At 42.1% G+C, this 17,912-nt stretch overlaps 1 protein-coding gene across 3 annotated transcripts in view; it reads left to right on the forward strand.

Annotated features, from left to right (window-relative positions):
• The window catches only part of CDH13 (cadherin 13), a 990,441-nt gene that overhangs the window by 438,992 nt on the left and 533,537 nt on the right, over nt 1–17,912 (forward strand). For all 3 annotated transcript variants that reach the window (XR_006521117.2, XM_014842967.3, XM_044760929.2), the window contains exon 4: nt 884–1,000. Coding sequence is in view for 2 of the 3 variants with exons in the window: in XM_014842967.3 (XP_014698453.1) it covers nt 884–1,000 (117 nt within the window). In the remaining variant the exon portion in view is untranslated. The remainder of the gene's footprint in view (nt 1–883; nt 1,001–17,912) is intronic.

Genomic DNA, 17,912 nt, shown 5'->3' on the forward strand with positions numbered 1-17,912 from the left:
ATTTTTTTTTTTTTTTTTTTTTTTTGGTGAGGAAGATTGGCCCTGAGCTAACATCCATTGCCAATCTTCCTCTTTTTGCTTGAGGAAGATTGTCACTGTGCTAACATCTGTGCCAATGCTCCTTCACCCTGCACATGGGTCACTACCACAGCATGGCCTGAAGAGCAGTATGCAGGTGTGAGCCCGGGATTCAAACCCACAAACCCCGGGCTGCTGAAGCAAAGCATGCAAACTTAACCACTATGCCCACCAAGCAGCCCCATAAAGTTTCCTTTTTTGCACACATTTATTTAATTAAAAGGTGAGTGACAGATAGGACAGAAATCCTGACAATGTTGTTCCGATGATTGAAGTTTGGGACATACTACATGGGGAGCGCATCCCAACAGTCATCCCAAATGGTCCTTGAAAAGCATTGACTACAGTCTCCATAATGCCTGACACAGTTGGGAACTCTGTGATTGCCCCTCCATCTCTGTTCATCTGTGAGTGTAAGGACCTTGCGGTCGGCCTTGAAGAGAGCCACTTTTACATTCAGAGAGTTGTGTGGGTTAGTGACCAGGTGAGTAATTTCCTCACTTGGCAGATTAAGAACAGGAATACACAAGCACTAAAGGATGTATAAATCAAGACTGACATTGTGAATAGAATGATTCAGAATATGGGATTAAATAGCTTAATGATAGTCATTGTGAATCACAATGTCAGCTTTAGTATGATTCTAACGATGTACTTGCTAACGCTAATGAGGTTTGATAGAATAAAATTAACAATGTCCAAACAGCTGTGTGCTTTCACAACAAAGGAACCATATCTCAAAGCAGACTGATACATCCTTTCTGTGGGGGATTTTCATCAATTGAATTTGTTTTTTCTCTTTTAGGATATATTTAAATTTGCCAGAACTTCTCCTGTGCCAAGACAAAAGAGGTCCATTGTGGTATCTCCCATTTTAATTCCAGAGAATCAGAGACAACCTTTCCCAAGAGATGTTGGCAAGGTAAGTTGGACAAAAGACAAGTGACAAAAGCATGTTTTTATTAAGAGATGAGCATAGGAGAGGGAAGCTGACCGTGACCGTCTTGATGACCGGCTGGAATTGGCCTCAATTCCTCTATGATAAGAGCCCAAACGGTTTTGCTGAGAAAAGAATGTCAAAAGGTCATCAAACAAAAGAAAAAAAGGAATTTACAAAAACGGGTAATAACACCTTTGAATATCATGATTTGAAGATGTACGTGGTAGATGGATAATGATGCTAAAGCTACATCAGGAGGATGTCATTGGTTAAGAAATAGACTCATTACTTTTATAGATGATGTCCAGGCAACCAGCCAGATAGTCTCCTTAGCAGAGTAGTATGACGGTATGTGGCTTTTTTATTCAGATCCTTGCTTTCAAATATGTAGGCCCAGGAGTACCTTTGGGTCTGCTCTCTAAAAACTAAACTAAACTAAAGGAACTGAATCATACTAACCAGATCCAGAAAATGCTGTTGCATGAGTCGGAGCAAAAACTTTTCCAGGAAGAAATATTCACTGTCAAATGGACAGAAATGCCGATGTTGCCTAGGCAGCACATTCTCTCCCCATAGGCTAGTCAACATGGAGAATCAAATTTTAAGTAGTTTGCATTTTTTGGTGATCTTGGAATTTGAACAATGGTGGTTAGTTGAATGAATGATCTTAACGAGTGGTGCTATTGGACAATTTGTTCATTCATTAAATAAATAAGGAGCACCCGTTACACGCCAGACTCCAATATTGGGACTGGGTGAATACAGATTTGAAGGAGCAGACAAGCTTCTATTGGGATGGAGCTTGTATTCTAGTGGGGACACATGTATTTCAATGAGTAAATAAATGAAAAAATTGCAGAGCATAAGAAATGCTGTGAAAAACAGAAACATGGGAATGTGAAAAAGAGTAAATGGCAGGACCAGGCAGTAGAGGGAAGGAGGAATCTTTACACATTTGGCTGGGAAAGGCTGGTTGGAGTTACTGACGTTTGAGTAGAGAATGGACGGAGGAGCAAGCGCAGCTGTGGGAAGAGCTGGTAAACCACATTCTTGGCAGAGGGAACTGCATGTGCAAAGGCCAGAAGGTGGGAAAGAAGGAGGTGTATCTGAGGAACAAAATGCCTGGTTGGCTTCAATGTGGTGAGCAAAGCAGAGAGTGATAAGAGTTGAAGTCACAGAGCTGGTCTGGCCTATGGGCCTTGGAGACCATGGCGAGGAACAGGGATTTCATCGTGTGTGCAGCAATAAACCTCTGGAAGGTCTCCCACGTATGTGTGTGTGTGTGTGGTTGGAGAAGTCCCCCTGGCTGCCTTACAGGGAATGATTTGTGGGAGCAGAGTGGTAGGGAGGAGGGGACACAAGAGACCCGCCAGGAGTAGGGTTTTATAGCGATCTGGGCTAGAGGTGAGGCAACTTGGACTATCAGAAATCTATTTCTATTGGAAATTAGAAGCATTAATAATCCAATATCCTGGTAATCGCCGTATTTATGATTTTAAACTACCATGGTGCAAAAGATTTTGTTCTTTAAGCAAAATCTTGCCGGGAGGCCAGGATGGGATGCAAAGGGAAGCAGAGCTGTTCCAAGTGGACAGTGGTGGGGCTGATAAACCCTGCCCCTTTGGACAGCCCGAGCTGCTGTGACGGCCCTTGTGTGGGTTTTTCTGAAGCCAAAGATGGCACTGGCCAAGGGACCAGAGTCCTCCAGTCTGCAAGGCTCTGCCCCCAAACAGTTTCAGAGAGAGTTGCATGCTTGTTCTTTAGGTCTCCTTTGTGTAAGCCTGGTATTCTCAACCCTCACTGAGCATCAGAATCACCTGTGACAGTTAGAATACAGATGCCAGGCTGCACCCTCAGAGGCTGATTCAGTTAGTCAGGGGGTGAGGACCAAGCATCAGTTGTCTTTAAAAGATCCCAGGTGGCACTGAATGCAGCCGGCCAGCGTTGAGAGCCACACCCTACTTCAAGAGTGGCTACAGACCAGCAGCATTGGCATCACCTGGGTGCTTGCTATAGAAATGCCTATTCTCTAGTCCTATCCCAGAACCACTGAGCCAGAAACTCTTGGGATGAGGCCAGGAGTCTGTTTTTACGTGCCTTCCAGGTGATTCTGACGTACACTCAAGTTTACAGAGGTCTGATCTAAAATACGTTCTCCTCCCCTGCCCGTTAAGAATATATAATACTTCCAGTGTTGGAGTTTCAATTCCATTAATTAGGTTATAACAAAGGTCATCATACATCTCCGTTGCCTGGAAATCCGCTTGTCCTGGCGTAATTATCCTTGGCACCACCTTTCCCCTTAAACATGTCCCCATATTTGGACAGTAAATTATGCAGTCTTCCTAAAGCTTCCTTCAATCCCACACGTTCATCCTCCTGAGTATATCTAGGGAATTTTCACAGCCTTGAGATATATAATGGGTCAATAAGTGCACAGCTGAGTAGGGACATTCTTCTGCATTGTTTCTTGTTTATTATAGCCTTAAAGCACAATTTGGTTTCCAAGCTGAGGATTCATCTCTCCTAAGCCCCTTATGTCCTGCCCACATGGGCTCTCAACCTGGATCCTCTACAAAGTAACTGCTTTTCTGAGTGTGATAGTCTACAAACGTCCTAACGTGGGAAAGATTCCCAAACTGCCAGGTGGTTCTTGCAGAATAACTGCACTGCCTTGCAAAACCTATTTGTTTTTCCATGCTTTTTATGCCTGTCAAGGAGCATATTTTTCTCTTTGTGCCTGCTTATTTTTACTCATTCGTCTTATTCTTTTCTTTATATCTCATATCTTATCCTAGTCAACTCCACTAGTAGCTGACAAGTGATGCTCAGCAGAGCTGTGGGAGGGTGTAGATGTCTTCGGTGAGCACTGGGGAGCTGGGGAGAAGGCAAGAGAGACCAGAGGCAGGGTTCTGGCCTCCACAAATCACCCCCCGACCCAAACTCGCTGAGTCAGGCAGTTCTAACTTTATAAATATTACATATCAGATTTCGGTGTGGAATGCCATTTCAAGAAGAGATTCTTTGGTTATAAAAATATAAAGACACTTGCTTTACTTTGGGTTCTATTGGAAATAATGGAATTGAAACTCCAACACTGGAAGTATTATATATTCTTAACGGGCAGGGGAGGAGAACGTGTTTTAGATCAGACCTCTGTAAACTTGAGTGTACGTCAGAATCACCTGGAAGGCACGTAAAAACAGACTCCTGGCCTCATCCCAAGAGTTTCTGGCTCAGTGGTTCTGGGATAGGACTAGAGAATAGGCATTGCTATAGCAAGCACCCAGGTGATGCCAATGCTGCTGGTCCACAGCCTCTCTTGAAGTAGGGTGTGGTTCTCAAGTACTCTTGGCCCAATTGATTGAGAGCAGGGGACTTTAAATCTGTGAGGCAGCAAGGAGGTCTTTGGGAGAATTCAAATGCAGGTCGTTTATTTAGGAGGTGAAGAGAATACTGGTAAAGGAGTAAGGCAGGGAAGAGAAAGCAGTCAGTTGAGAGGCCTGTTCATCAATTCATCTACTGCTGTGGGTGACTGGATCGTAATCCCATGGGGAAATCCATGAAACGGTGTAAGGCGCAGTCTCAGGATTACCCCTATCCACAGGAGAGGGGGCTGGGCTATTTGTATACTAACCCCAGCAGTCTAGTTGAGGCCGCTTCCGGAGGTATAAATTCTCCAGCACATCCAGTCTGCTGAGGCTCCAGGGAGAGCCTTCAGGCATCATGGCTGGTGTGCACTGAAAAGGTGAGGTCCAAGGGACAGGAACGGGGCACTCATAAATTCTGCCCCTTCACTAAACTTGATTTAAGTTCTTTTGCTTTGCAGGCTAAGATTTCTCTGTCTTTGTCTCATCCTCAGCTCCTACCTCATTTCCTGAATTAACTTTCTTGTATCTCAAGCTGTTGAAACTAACTGTACTTAGCTGTCTCCATTAATGAGCACTCACTGTGTCCCAAGAGGGAAAATCTCTGAAATTTAACCCAATTCATGTCAATAAGTACATATTTAAGCATCTGCTATTTACATAGCACTGTGCTAGGGGCTGGGGATTTAATGGCAAAGGAAACAGACAGGGCCCTTGATCTCAAAGGTTTACCGAAGAGTGGAAAAAATCATCACAAATTCATTATTCGACCAGTACTGCAAAGTGTAAGCACTTTTCATCTATTCTGTTGAATTCTCGTAAGAATCCCGTGAGGATCATCTTCCAATGTGCCAAATGAGAGTAATGAGACTCCGGGATAAAGTAACCTGTTCAAAAATCACAGTCACTTAACAGCAGAGACAAGCTTTGTGCCGGCACTTTGAGATTTCAAAGTCTGTGCTCTTAACCAATGTGCTCAAGGCTGCTAAGTGCAATCTGAGAATTATCTTCCATGGAATGAAATATCCTTGCTGGCAATTACTCTCTTTAAAGCAGCATTAAAATTAAGTTTAATTCTTTGAAATGCACCAAAAAAAGAAATAAGATGGATAGAGGGATGGATCAATGGACAGTTATATGATAAGGCAAGTATAGTAAAATGTTAATGTTAGAACCAAGATGTTGGGCATAGTCAATTGCTATAAACTTCCTTCAACTCTCCTATGTGTTTGAAAATTTCATAATACAATGTTAGAAAAAATTCAGTTTAGCTAAGTATAAAATTATTATAAAAGGTACAAGACTTGGCATGCTGGCAGAAACGTCCTTTTTTTGTTTGTTTGTCTTACACGTCAAGAGAGTGAATGGAGACAAAGAATCTGTTTCTTTATTTTCTTTTTTTATGGTATTTTATCACAATCAATTCTTTTAAAGAAAAGAGAGCCATATAGTAAAGGGTAAAGTTATCAAAAGCAAGGTGCAGCATCAAATTCGCCCTCTGTGGGGAATTTTTCTCAGTTCAGGGTCATGCCATGTAGAACTGTATATTTACAACAAGGCTATGTGGGCAACTCTAAGGATTAGACAAAATTTTGACTGGTGCACAATTTCTCTATCTGCCAAATAATTAGTTATGTTGATAAGTAGCCAAATGACTAGAATTGGGGAGCTGCTTTTCCATCATATCTCTCAATGTTTCTGAAAAAAGGATAAAACACCCAATGTTGAACACATTTCCTCAAACCTGAGACTCCCTTCCTGTTTCTGAATTCTAGACAGTGTGGAGCAGTGGAAGTGTGCGCCCTGGAGAAAAATGTGTCGTTCCCAACATGTGCTTTTTTTTCCTCCCCCTTCAAAGTGCGACTATTTCAAAATTTGCACCATAAATAATTTTTCAGTTTTACCAACTTTCACTGATAAATATTTGATTGCATCTTTAGAGATTTTTGAGTTCTGGGCCCAATTGATTGAGAGCAGGGGACTTGAAATCTGTGAGGCAGCAAGGAGGTCTTTGGGAGACGTATTTTATTCTGTTTTATATTAAGTTCGAAAGACAAGTCATTTATGAAATGCTTATTAGAAATTCTACTTTCATCACAAACCCTTTTCATCAAAACCAATGAAAGTACATTTTACTGAAAATCCTTTTTTTATATCCCCTATAAATTGGTAGAATGGGCCTTTAGAAGGACATCTTTAACCCATGATGGAAGAAATATGTAATTGGACCATGTGCTCTTCGTAAAGGGAATCAACATAGATCATTAGACCAAATCATGAAAACCACTCAACCAGGACTCTGCTTTGATTGTATCATGAGCGTAAGTCATACATGGGGATAATTTACAGCAGTGCCTAAATATTCCTCAGAGTTCTGGATATATGATTTATTAGAAGTCTCCCCACATTCAAGTACTCTGCACCTTCCATTTATGCCCACCTTTGCAAATAAGTACTAAGGAGTCTGATGGTGTTGGAATTGAATTCCCTTTACGCCATGTAGTCATTTGCATCACTTTGAGAACCCACAGATGCCAACCTGCATCCCCAGAAGCTGGACCGGAAAGCTGATCCTGGATCCCCAGCATTCCTCCATCTCACCATCCCACTGACATGTAGACTTGGCATGCCTTGCTCCATCTTATCGCCTGATTTGTTTCATGTACTCCCTGTCAGCCCTCCACCCCGTTGAAGATCCATTGTTTCACATCTTTCATCCAAGTCTAACTTCATGCCTCTTCTCGGAAATTTATGTCTGTTTAACCTCCCCCTTTTAAAACCAGCAGTTTATTCAATAACTCAAACTTACCATTGGCTAGTGTATAGAAGAAAAATTTGAATATTGGGGATCTAAGATATCCAGAAGCTCAATACTCAGGAATTCTTGTTGAGATGAACAGTAGAATTTATTTCTGCATTCAGCAAGCCCGGTTGTCATATGCCTTTCCTATTTCCGTGACTTTGACCTCTTTCCTCTTCCTGGAACACCCTCTTCATTGTCACTTCATAGGGGCTGCCCTATTTATACTCTAAAGCTGCGCTGTCCAATGGAACATTCACACCACTGCTGAAAGTTCTCTGTCTGCCTAGTCCAATATGCTAGCCACTAACTGCGTGTGGTTATTGAGCACTTGAAATGTGACTAGTGCAATTGAGGAACTGGATTTTTAAATTTTATTTAATTTTAGCTAATTTTAATTCCAACTTAAAAACTATTACTTGATTCAGTTATTGGAACAACTTGGCACTTGAATCTCCCTTTTCAACTGTAAATTTTAGTCTAAATACAGATAAAAGATTTTTGCTAAAAATATAATGTCCAGATTGAGGTATAAGTGTAATAAACACCCAGGACTTCAAAATCTTAGTACATCCACATAAAAATGAATGCAAAATATCTTGTTAATAATCCTTATATTGATGTCAAGTTAGAATAAAAATATTTTGGATATATTGGTATGATTAAAATTAATCTCATGTGGTTTCTTCAACTTTTTTTTAATGTAGGTGCCAGAAAATTTAAAATTATTTATGTGGTTTGCATTATATTTCTGTTGAGCAGTTCTGGGCTTAGGACTATTTTTGATACAGTCTCTTCCATGGAACTTTTGTTCAATCTCTTTTACACATTGTTGATACCTCTTTGATGATACTTACATTTTGAGTAGCAATATAATTTATTTTGTATTTTTCCTATCTCTCCATTAACTGTGATTCATCAAGCGTAGGAATCCAGTATAGTGCCTAACACACAGTAGGGGCTCAAATATTCTTTGGCTTGAATTCTAGCCAGGTCTATGGCTGGTTGGATAAGGCATTCACTGGTTACTGATTAATTAAAGTGATCATAGCCTGGTTTGTTTTCGGAATGGAATTAACAGACCGTTATATGATCAGTCTGGATATTTCCAGCAAGTTTTAATTTTCCACAATGCAGCAAGGCTACCAGATAAATTGTGTGGCAGTCAACCATCATGTCAGGTTGTATAAGCATCCTTAGCAGATTGTGATAGATTTGATGTTGATGGATTTTGTGCGTGTGTGTGTATATATATAGAGAGAGAGGGAGGGATAGAGAAGGAGAGAGAGAGAAAAGACAGAGAGAGAGAGAGAGTGCCTGTGTTTCTGGGTTTGCTCATACATACAATGGTATTTTAAATCCACTTAAATTTAAAAAACTCAGAACTTTCATCTTTGTTCACAATTGAAGAGTTAATTCTAACTTATTTTAGCTAAGTCTAATAAAAGCTTATATTCACCATGAGCAAGTGTTGCCCTCTTTCTGCAAAGTTTAATTAATCATAAAACATAATTGAGTTGTTTTGGTTCTTTGCCATATATATATATATATATATATGCAAAAATGCCCTCTGTGATATACATCTAGCAAATAAAGGCATCTGAGCCTATGAAGGAGGCAATATTTTTGGCCCTGAGTTTATCACCCTTTCAGTTCTCAATTTGAAAGTTTCCCAGGGCTTTATTCTTCTGTACATTTGGCCTGAGACTGAATTTATATTTAATTATTCATGAACATTAAAGGATCTGGCATTTCAGCTTGAATTAGCACACTAGACATGGGAATGTTGAGGAATTTTCAAATTCAACTAGAATCTTCAACATCTAATGTCAGGATCTAAGCCAAACGTGACTCTCCCTGTTGTCCTGTTTAGTTCTTACAACAACCTGTAGAGCACTACACCCATTTCTCACATGGGGGAACTAAAATTGAGAGAAATTGAGTAAGTTGCCCAAGGTAACTCAGTTAAAAGACGAGCAAGGCTGATACTGAAATCTAGGCCTCGTCAACACTCAGTCAGTCATCTCTGCACCATAACATGTGAATGTTTAGTTTCCCTGCATCTTTGCTGTTTGCATAGCTGCTCACATGAATTGTCATTTGACTCACACATACTCTCCGAAACCACTATTACATCCCTGTTGTACCACTGAGGAAACTGACGGTAGAGTAGCATGTAGGACGGTCTCCTTGTGGTACAAATTGAGTTGTTGTCCAAGTTGAGTTCCTTCTGCATTGCCACCTGCCAGGCACCAGGGTTCTGATGGATTTCAAAACAGCACATGGTGTGAGTTAAGGAAAAGGCTTTGTTTGAGAAAGAGGATACGTACAAGCCAGGGGCCAATCAAAGATGAGAAGCACCACTCCCCATTCCCCATCATCCCAAGTGAGGAATGCCAGGGCCTGAACAGACAGCCGAATACGTTGTATAGTTGGCCAGAAGAGGCTTTCTGTGCTCACGGTTCTCCCTTCTTAGTTGGCCGGCTTACATACAACATTGTCAGTGAATGGATGCTCAAACTCCGGGGGTGTCTGATAGCCTGAGCACAGGAACCCAGATTCGTAGGAGTTGTTTGAGATTCCAGATGCTCAAAGCCAGATGCCTCAGGCAGTCGTATGGTGGTTACTTGGCTTTTGGTGGGTGAGGGGAGCCCTAATTTGTAATGTTTGCCACCTTCTTTGGTGTAAATACTCTCACAGTGGCCAATTTCAAGCTATCAACTTGCAAAATTCTTGAATAATTAACAATCAGCTTTCATGAAGCAGTAGGAGCTGGCTCCAGCATACCACTGACCTTGGGGCCCATGGAATGTGGTACTGGATGGGGTCAAGGGATGCACTGGCTGCATGGGGAGGTATGCTTGAGTGGAGATCTCCAGCTTGGAGAACTGGCTTACCCATCCACCCATTCACCCAGATTTTAGCTAGCTTCTTGTCGAGGGTGAGCATTGGGGGTCATTTTTGGATAACTCTGCTCTTTGTATCACATTAAGTAACTTGTCTAAGTTCGCACAGCCAGTGCAAAGTAGAAGCAGACCTTGAATCTTTGCTCTTTCAGCTCTGCCACACCTCTCTCCTCCTTTGCACAATAATCCCCAGAGTTAGTGTCCTGAGGCTGACAAATTTTGTGGCGATTGTCCCAATTCCACCTAGAAAATGAGGAGGGGAGAGATAAAATTCTCCATGGAGTGAGGAGAAATGAGGTTAACCTTGCAAACATTTATTTGGTGTGCGTGCCTGCACACTGAGTCAAGGCCGGAGGTCATGTCTTAGTTTAACAAATAGACCACGAGTTGACAAGCAGAAAACGGCTTTCTTCACTGGGTGTGGAAAGCCAATGTCTGGCTTCAGACAACACGTTCTTTGTTAGTATCTCTGCTGACAACCTTGTTTAAAGGGAGCTAGAAGAAAGAAAAGTGAAAGTAGAAACAGCCAACTTTGGTGTAATTAAGAGATATCACTGCTCATTTCTCCTGGGGAGGAGGCAACAGCTGACTCAGTGGATAAGGGCTGTGAAGGAGCACGGCCCAGGGCACATGGGGAATGGACTGGCCCTTTGGTGGTCAGACTTCTGGTCCCAACTTTGAAGAGGATTGAGGCAGTAACTGGATGGAGACAGAAACAGACCACTAAAGGGTTTTCTGAAGAGGGAAAGGGATGAATGAAGAACCCACTTTTATTTCCTTTTCTGGTTTGGACCTAGCCCTAGCTTCCAAATGAGGCCATAGGGGAGAGACTTCCATGTGGGGTGGGGTGGTTAGGAATAATGCCTGTCAGGCATCTGGGCTGGGCCTGCCTCTGTAGGCAATAATAGGGAGACTGTGGACACAAAGACCTTCCGTTGCAGGTTGAAATGATCCCGTCTGTGGGTGTTTCATTGGAGATGCTGGTGTTTCCTGCTGTATTGGGTGGTTTGGATCAGGAGGTGAAGAAAGAGCCTCAGCTCAGGCCTCTTGGGCAGGCAGACATTCTTCCTAGGCTGAACAGTTGGGTCTCATTCATTTATTCATTCCGGAATATTTATCAAGCAACTACTATGTGCCAGGACACCCATTCTAGGGGAGGCACAGACCTGTACACAGTCAGGTAAGCACCATGATGGGGAGCTGTGGGAGCATGGAGAAGTTGAGAAGCAGAGGAAGTCATTCCCAAGAGGATTCCTGGATGATGGTACCAGTAGGCGAGGTGAAGGGGGGAGGGGAAGAAAGAGAATTCTCCAGGCAGTGGGTAGAGTGTGATCCAACATCTAGAGGCAAGAGAGAAGATGGTGTGCCTGGAGAGCTGAGAATAATTGCATATGGCTGTGATGCAAGGAGGATTTCTCCCAAATAAAATTAGAGAAATAAACAAGGGCTAGAAGATGAAGAATCATAAAAACTACTTTAGAGAGTTTTCCCCTTGTCCTACTGGGGAAATAGGGTTATAAATTAGGGAATGACATGACCAGATTAGCATTATAAGAAGATTAGTCTGGTTGCACAGGGTCTTACCTGAAGACTGAGAAAGCCAGGAACAGGGGAGACCCAGATGAAGGGTGTGACAATGGTCCAGGTGAGAAATGAAGGGCCCCTGGGCAGGGGAGAATGAAGGGGGCCTGGAGAGAAGATGCAGAGTCAAGAGCTACTGTTGGGGAGAAAGGTAGTGTGGTGGGGGAGTGTGTGGTGGCGAGTAAAGGAAACAGAGGAGGGTCCCTCTTAGCTGGGAGCACTGTGCCTCCATAGGATGCCAAAGAAAGCCACATGGACGGAGGTTTTAGCTGTGGGTCAGTAGATCTTTCAGGAAACTAAAGGGTCTATTTTATCCTTCTCTCCAAAGTGTACCCTTTACTGAGGCTGAGGTGCTGCCCTTCTTTGAAATAGGAGAGAATTCCTCCCCGAAGAGGCAGATCTACCTGCATGTTATATAGATGTGGATGCACAGACAGGATGGAGAGCGGCTCTTCTAGGGGCTGAACTGTGCACCAGCAGCAGGCTTGTGGGGACTCCAGAGTTTCAGACGCCCGTCCCCCATGTCTGCCCAGGTTTGAACACAAACCTACTTGATCCATGCCCGGGGATTTTAGTGTACTGCTTCACGGCTGTGGATTTCAATCTTGATTTTTTTTTTTCCTGCCGGCTCAGAAATGCCTAACAGCTGTGTTCACTGTTGGCCTTCTAGCCTCAAATTCATTCTAAATACATTTCTTCTTAGTAATTCCTTCTCTGAATGCTGATGTCTGGCTCCGCTTTGGTCTACACAATTCACGAGCTCTGTGTTGCTCAATTTTTAGTTCTTTATTTGACAACTTGAAATTCCTTGCAAGTGGCGCTTTTATTTTGTTATTTGCATCTGGAAATCGTTCCTAACATGCCGTGGAATAAATCTGTCTTTTCCTTTTTTTTTTAATAACTTTTTTCCTTATTATAATAATAATAGAAGTTCATTGTAAAAACTTTAAAGAAAAATATATACTTAACAATCACAATAGAAAAGTCTCCCCCAGTCCCCCTACTTGAGATAACCACTGTTCACATCCCAGGGCAATGCTTCTCCACCTTTAAAGTGCACACAAATCTGTGAAAACACAGAGTCCCGGGCCTCGTCCCCAGAGATTTGGATTCCATGGGTGTGGAGTAGGGTCTGAGAGTTAACATTTCTAACAAACCACCTCTCCTGCTGATGCTCCCAGCTCTGTGGCCCACAATTTGAGAAGCTCTATGCTAAACATACAATACCCACACATGACCGTCTGGCACTCCTTGATTTTTCACTCACCAACATCTCAGAAATGTCTTTCATGTCCTCAAATGTCTTTCTTCATCATCATTTTGAAAGGCTGAATGGTATGGTGCACCATTGGTACTGCCATCATTGAGTTCCATGGGTTCCTAATGTGGGGTCTACAGACCCTGAAGGGGCCATGGATGGATGGGTTCCCTTTCCGATGTTACTTTTTATTTGCACTTAAAATATTATTATGAGAAGGATGCCGCATGATTTACCAACTGCCAAAGGAGTTCATGACACAAAAATGGTTAGAAACCTCTTGTACTATCCCCAATGACAGGCATTTAGTTGTTTTTGCCTAACATCTCCTAGTCGTAAATCATATTGCTATGGCCATCACCATTTATAAATCTTTGCACAGGTATGTATGTACAAAGGTCTATGTTCATATGATATCCATCATTACTTTATATGAAACTTCAAACCACGCACAAGCAGTCAAGAGATGGTTTAACAGCACATCTCAGGAAACAGCAAGCTGACTCACTCCTACCCGGGAGAGGCTTGAGTCCACTGTGTCCCTGTTCTGGTGAGTTCATCGTCTGTTTCTGCCTCAGCCCTGCATCCCTCTGGCACCACCAGCTTCCCCTCTCTACCCATCCCCATCCTCCCAAGGTCTAGAAAACCTTTGTTCTTATTGTGCTGTGCAGCTGTTGTCTGGGGCCATATATCCTCAGCCCTGTTGAGGATAAACAACATAATATAACTAATTGGATATGTACCTTCCATACATTTTTGGGAATGTAAAGGAACATACCTAAAGCCTTCTAGTTCCACCTATGGTTCCTCTATCATTCTCACTCACACTCTCCTTTTTATCATTAAGAACAACTTCATTTGAGTTGTCTCCTCTCCACCCCTAAGATTTACTGTCTATGAGAAGGGCACTGCCCTCCGTGCTATGTGTAGTTGTCACTAATTCTTCCAACAGCCATGCAAAGCTGTTTTCATGGCCTTTACAGAGGAATGATTGGTGGACTTCTCTGATGCCTAAGAGTGATGGAGCTGGGATTTTTAAAAATTCTTGCACAAAAGTGCAAAATCATAAGTATACAGCTCAATGACTTCTTTAGAGACAGAATACACCCATGAAGCCAGCGCTCAGATCACAAGCTGAAACATGACCAGCCCCAGAGCCCCCTTCATGTCACCTTCCAGGCACTAACTCTACATCCCCCAAGTGTAACCAACCCTGACCCCATCACTATGAGTTAGTTTCACCATTTTGTACGTTATATACATGGAATCATACAACATGTATTTCGTGTTTGGCTTTTTTAATTTTTTGCTCAGTGTTACATTGGAGAGATTTGTCTATATTTTTAGGCACATTTGTACAGTCACAAACATAGTATTCCATTTTGTGAGTATAACACACTCTATCCTTTCTACTATTGCGAGGAGTTTGGATCATTTCCAATTTGGGGCCGTTACAGATAGTACTGCAATAACATTCTTGTGCATGGCTTTGAGTGAACTTATGTCCACATTTCCGCTGGGCATATGCCTAACTATGGAATTATTGGGTCAGTTATAGTAGATTCTGCCAAACAGGGCCAAAGTGGGTTGTGTAGAAGCTGAAACTTAGATCCATTATTCAGACTCTACAGTGAATTATGAGAGTGGAGTAGGTGGCATATTTATTTAATTTTTCCTAAAGAAAAATGTATCTAGTTTCTTTCCTACTCAGGAGTGATGGCTATCAATATGAGCCAGGGTAGGGGCCTGTTCTGTGTCTTTAGGATCACTTTAGAAGCTGTTGCCTTCATTGTCAAGAACTGGAGGAGGTCACTGGTTCTCCGCCTGTATTGGTCCTCATGATATTGGTTCATGTCCAGTCTTCTGGGGTACATTAGAAGGAATCAGACTCTGCTTGAGCTCCTTCCCTCCCACCCACAAGATCCTGAGAATGTGGAAGTCTTTAAGCCAGGTTTGTGGGAATTCTTGGTCAAAATTGAGGAGACTTTCTTGTTCTCAACAGGCTTTCATTTAATCTAGTAGGTTATTTTATGAGCTGAAGAATGACAAGCTAGGAATAGACATCTTGTCAAAGGATTTTCTAACCAAGTCTCTTTTTTGCTTTGCTAATCAAGATGTCATTAAGAAATATCAAATGTTAGCCACACTGGTTTCTCAACTCTCTGCTGGGCTGAATTTCTTCACACATCTGAGCTGCCCTTCCTTAGGTGGGACTGGCAATAGTAATAATGATAACACTAATAATAATAATAATAATAACAATAGAGTCATCTATGGTCAAGTTCCATGGTTACAACTTGGTTACTACTTCCTTGTACCAAGGTTGTCCACCTCTTCCTGATGATTGATAATAGGGGCATCCAGTCACAACCTTCCCTTCTCTCCTGATTGACAATGGTGGCATCCAATTACAACCTTGTCATCTCAACTGGGACACTGAAAGCCCACCTTCTTCTGTTGTCTCTTAGAAATATTACTAAGTAGCCATCATGCAAAAATTTTTAAGACATGGAACATGATTAAAAAAAAAAAAGACTAAAGAATACCTCATGATTTTTGTTTCTTCCCCTTGTTTCTGTTTCCTGTGAATGAAATGACCCAAGGCTTATGGTACCAAGGACCCCTAGCAACACATTTTTCCCAGATAAAGGAAGATTTGCTACATAGTAAATGACCAAGAGTCCTGTCCCGCTGATGCACAGTTGTAGAACGGACAATTCACACATCCATGTTCATTTACCATCCCTGATGAACCACTGAGTGTTTGAAGTGTCCCTTAGTCCCCTTTCTAAGTCAGGGGAATTCACCTTGACGCTCTTGCTGTTCTTAGATTGTGTTTCTATTTATCAACATTTCAATCTTCTTCCTCTCTTGATTTAGAGATGATAGAATATTAGAGCTGGAAGGAACCCTGGAGATGGCCTGGTCCAAATGCCTCACTTTATAAATAAGTGGAAAATTATTTGTCCAGGGTCAAAAGATAGGAAAAATCCTCCTCTCCTGCCCCTCATTCTGGTGACCTTTTGCCTGCACTTGGTCTTCTGAGCCTTCACTGTCCTGAGAAGGACTGCCCCCAGCCTGGGGACTTCCCAGCTCTTTAGGAGGCTCAGCACAAACTCCTCATGATTGATGTCAGGTGTTCACAGGATCATCTTTAGACAGATCTTGTCCTTTATCTTTTCATTGCCTTTAGCAGCGTTCTTAGATGCTAGTCCAACCTTAAAAGCTCAGCTGATGGCCTCCTGTGCCCTCCCATGGTCAGAGCACGCTACAGGACCAACACAGCCTTTGAACCGGAAAGAGCTGGCTGAAGAACCCCAGGAAGTTGGAATATATCAGTGAAGTGTCCCACCTGCGTGAGCCCGTTTTGTTTGCAGAGAGCAACTTACATAACCCAAACAAGCTCATCTGGAGAGCATAATTCTGCACTGTGTTTTGCCCAAGTTGTTCCCATTTTATAGTCAGCATCTAGCAGATGTCTGACGCAGACTAGGCTCTCAATAAATATTTGTTGAATGAATGAATGAATGGTCAAAAAAAGTCAGCTCCAGTGGGCTCCCCACAATGGGTTAACAGTAAAAGACACACTTTTACCTCTGCCTACAGTTACCTATATACTCTTTTATATGCAGAGTAAATGCTATTAAGTTTGGTATTAATAAAAATATTTTTCCATTGTTGTATCAGTTACTGCTAAATGGGTAAAATGAATTTGGTAGAAAAAAGGAGATGTTTGGGGAAAGTTTCAGAAATTTAAATGTGATATGTGAGTATGTATTTATACACATATTATCTAATTCATATTATGTAACAAGTTGTGTAAAGTACATTTTGTGTCATGGGGTGACACTTCCTGTAGTCAGTTTTCTGAAGAGCCTGGTTCCTTGTAGGTAAATATTACAGGTAACTGAAGCAAAAACGTTTTGAAAAAGTGAAACACTCGAATGCCAATATCTTTGTAATGTCTCGTAGAGTAGTTCCCTCCCTTAAAGTAAACTGAAGTTCACATACCCATTTACAACTGGAAGGGGGCATCTGTCATTATGAGTATCCAAATGGAATCGCGTTAAACCCTCTGATGTTGAGGAGTGTGGAGGGATCGTGCTCCCACGTTAAGTGGCTTCATTCTGCTGTGTATTTTTGTGTGTGCTTTTGATATTTTCCTCATCTGCTTCCCCATTTCCAGGCTCTCTCAGCTGCCACTCTCCCTTGCTGTCCCTCTGCTTGCTTCTAACAAGATTAACTAGCCCCTGGAATTTGCTGCTTTGAAATTGCTGCGGGCTGGGAAATTAGTACCCGTGCCTGTCCAAATCCTGTGGTCTGGACTCAGAAAAATGGGATGAGACAGTCTTGTATTTGGGTTCCGTTCTGCTGGTGAACAGCTGTTTGATCTTTGGGCAGGTCACTTAAACCACCTGAGTTCAGTTTCTTCTTCTATGAGACAAAGCTGATAACAACCACTGTCCACATTTGGGGAAAGATAAAATGAAATCACCTTGCTGACCAAGCTGGGTACATAGCAAGTCCTTGGTTAGTGTACCGCCCCCCCCCCCCTTCTTTCTCTCCCTTCCTGGCTAAAATCAGCCTACACAGATTTTAAGTAGTTGTGAAGACTTCTCCCATGAGGGAGTGACATAGGCTTGTACTTATTTAAATGTCAAAGGCATCTTTTGTCCCTGAAGTTGACATCCTTCCAAAGGGTCAAAGTTACCATTTAAGTGAACACGGTCTAACCAATATGCTATTGTACTTATAAAGGATGCTAACTTGATTTAACCTTGCCCAGGCAGATTATAAAGTAAAAAAATTAAAGCAGTAATCTAGTCTACCCATCTGCCATTTTCTGTCTTCTAGTTGAGGAGATAGGAACACATGATAAGGAATAAATACAAATGTACACACTGTGGGATCTAGTCTGGTCACAACTGTCCGTTTAGGGCCCAGAACATCACAGAGGCACCATAATGTTTTGGGCTGAATA

This window comes from Equus asinus, chromosome 28, assembly GCF_041296235.1.
Source record: "Equus asinus isolate D_3611 breed Donkey chromosome 28, EquAss-T2T_v2, whole genome shotgun sequence".
Classification (NCBI taxonomy): Eukaryota; Metazoa; Chordata; class Mammalia; order Perissodactyla; family Equidae; genus Equus; species Equus asinus.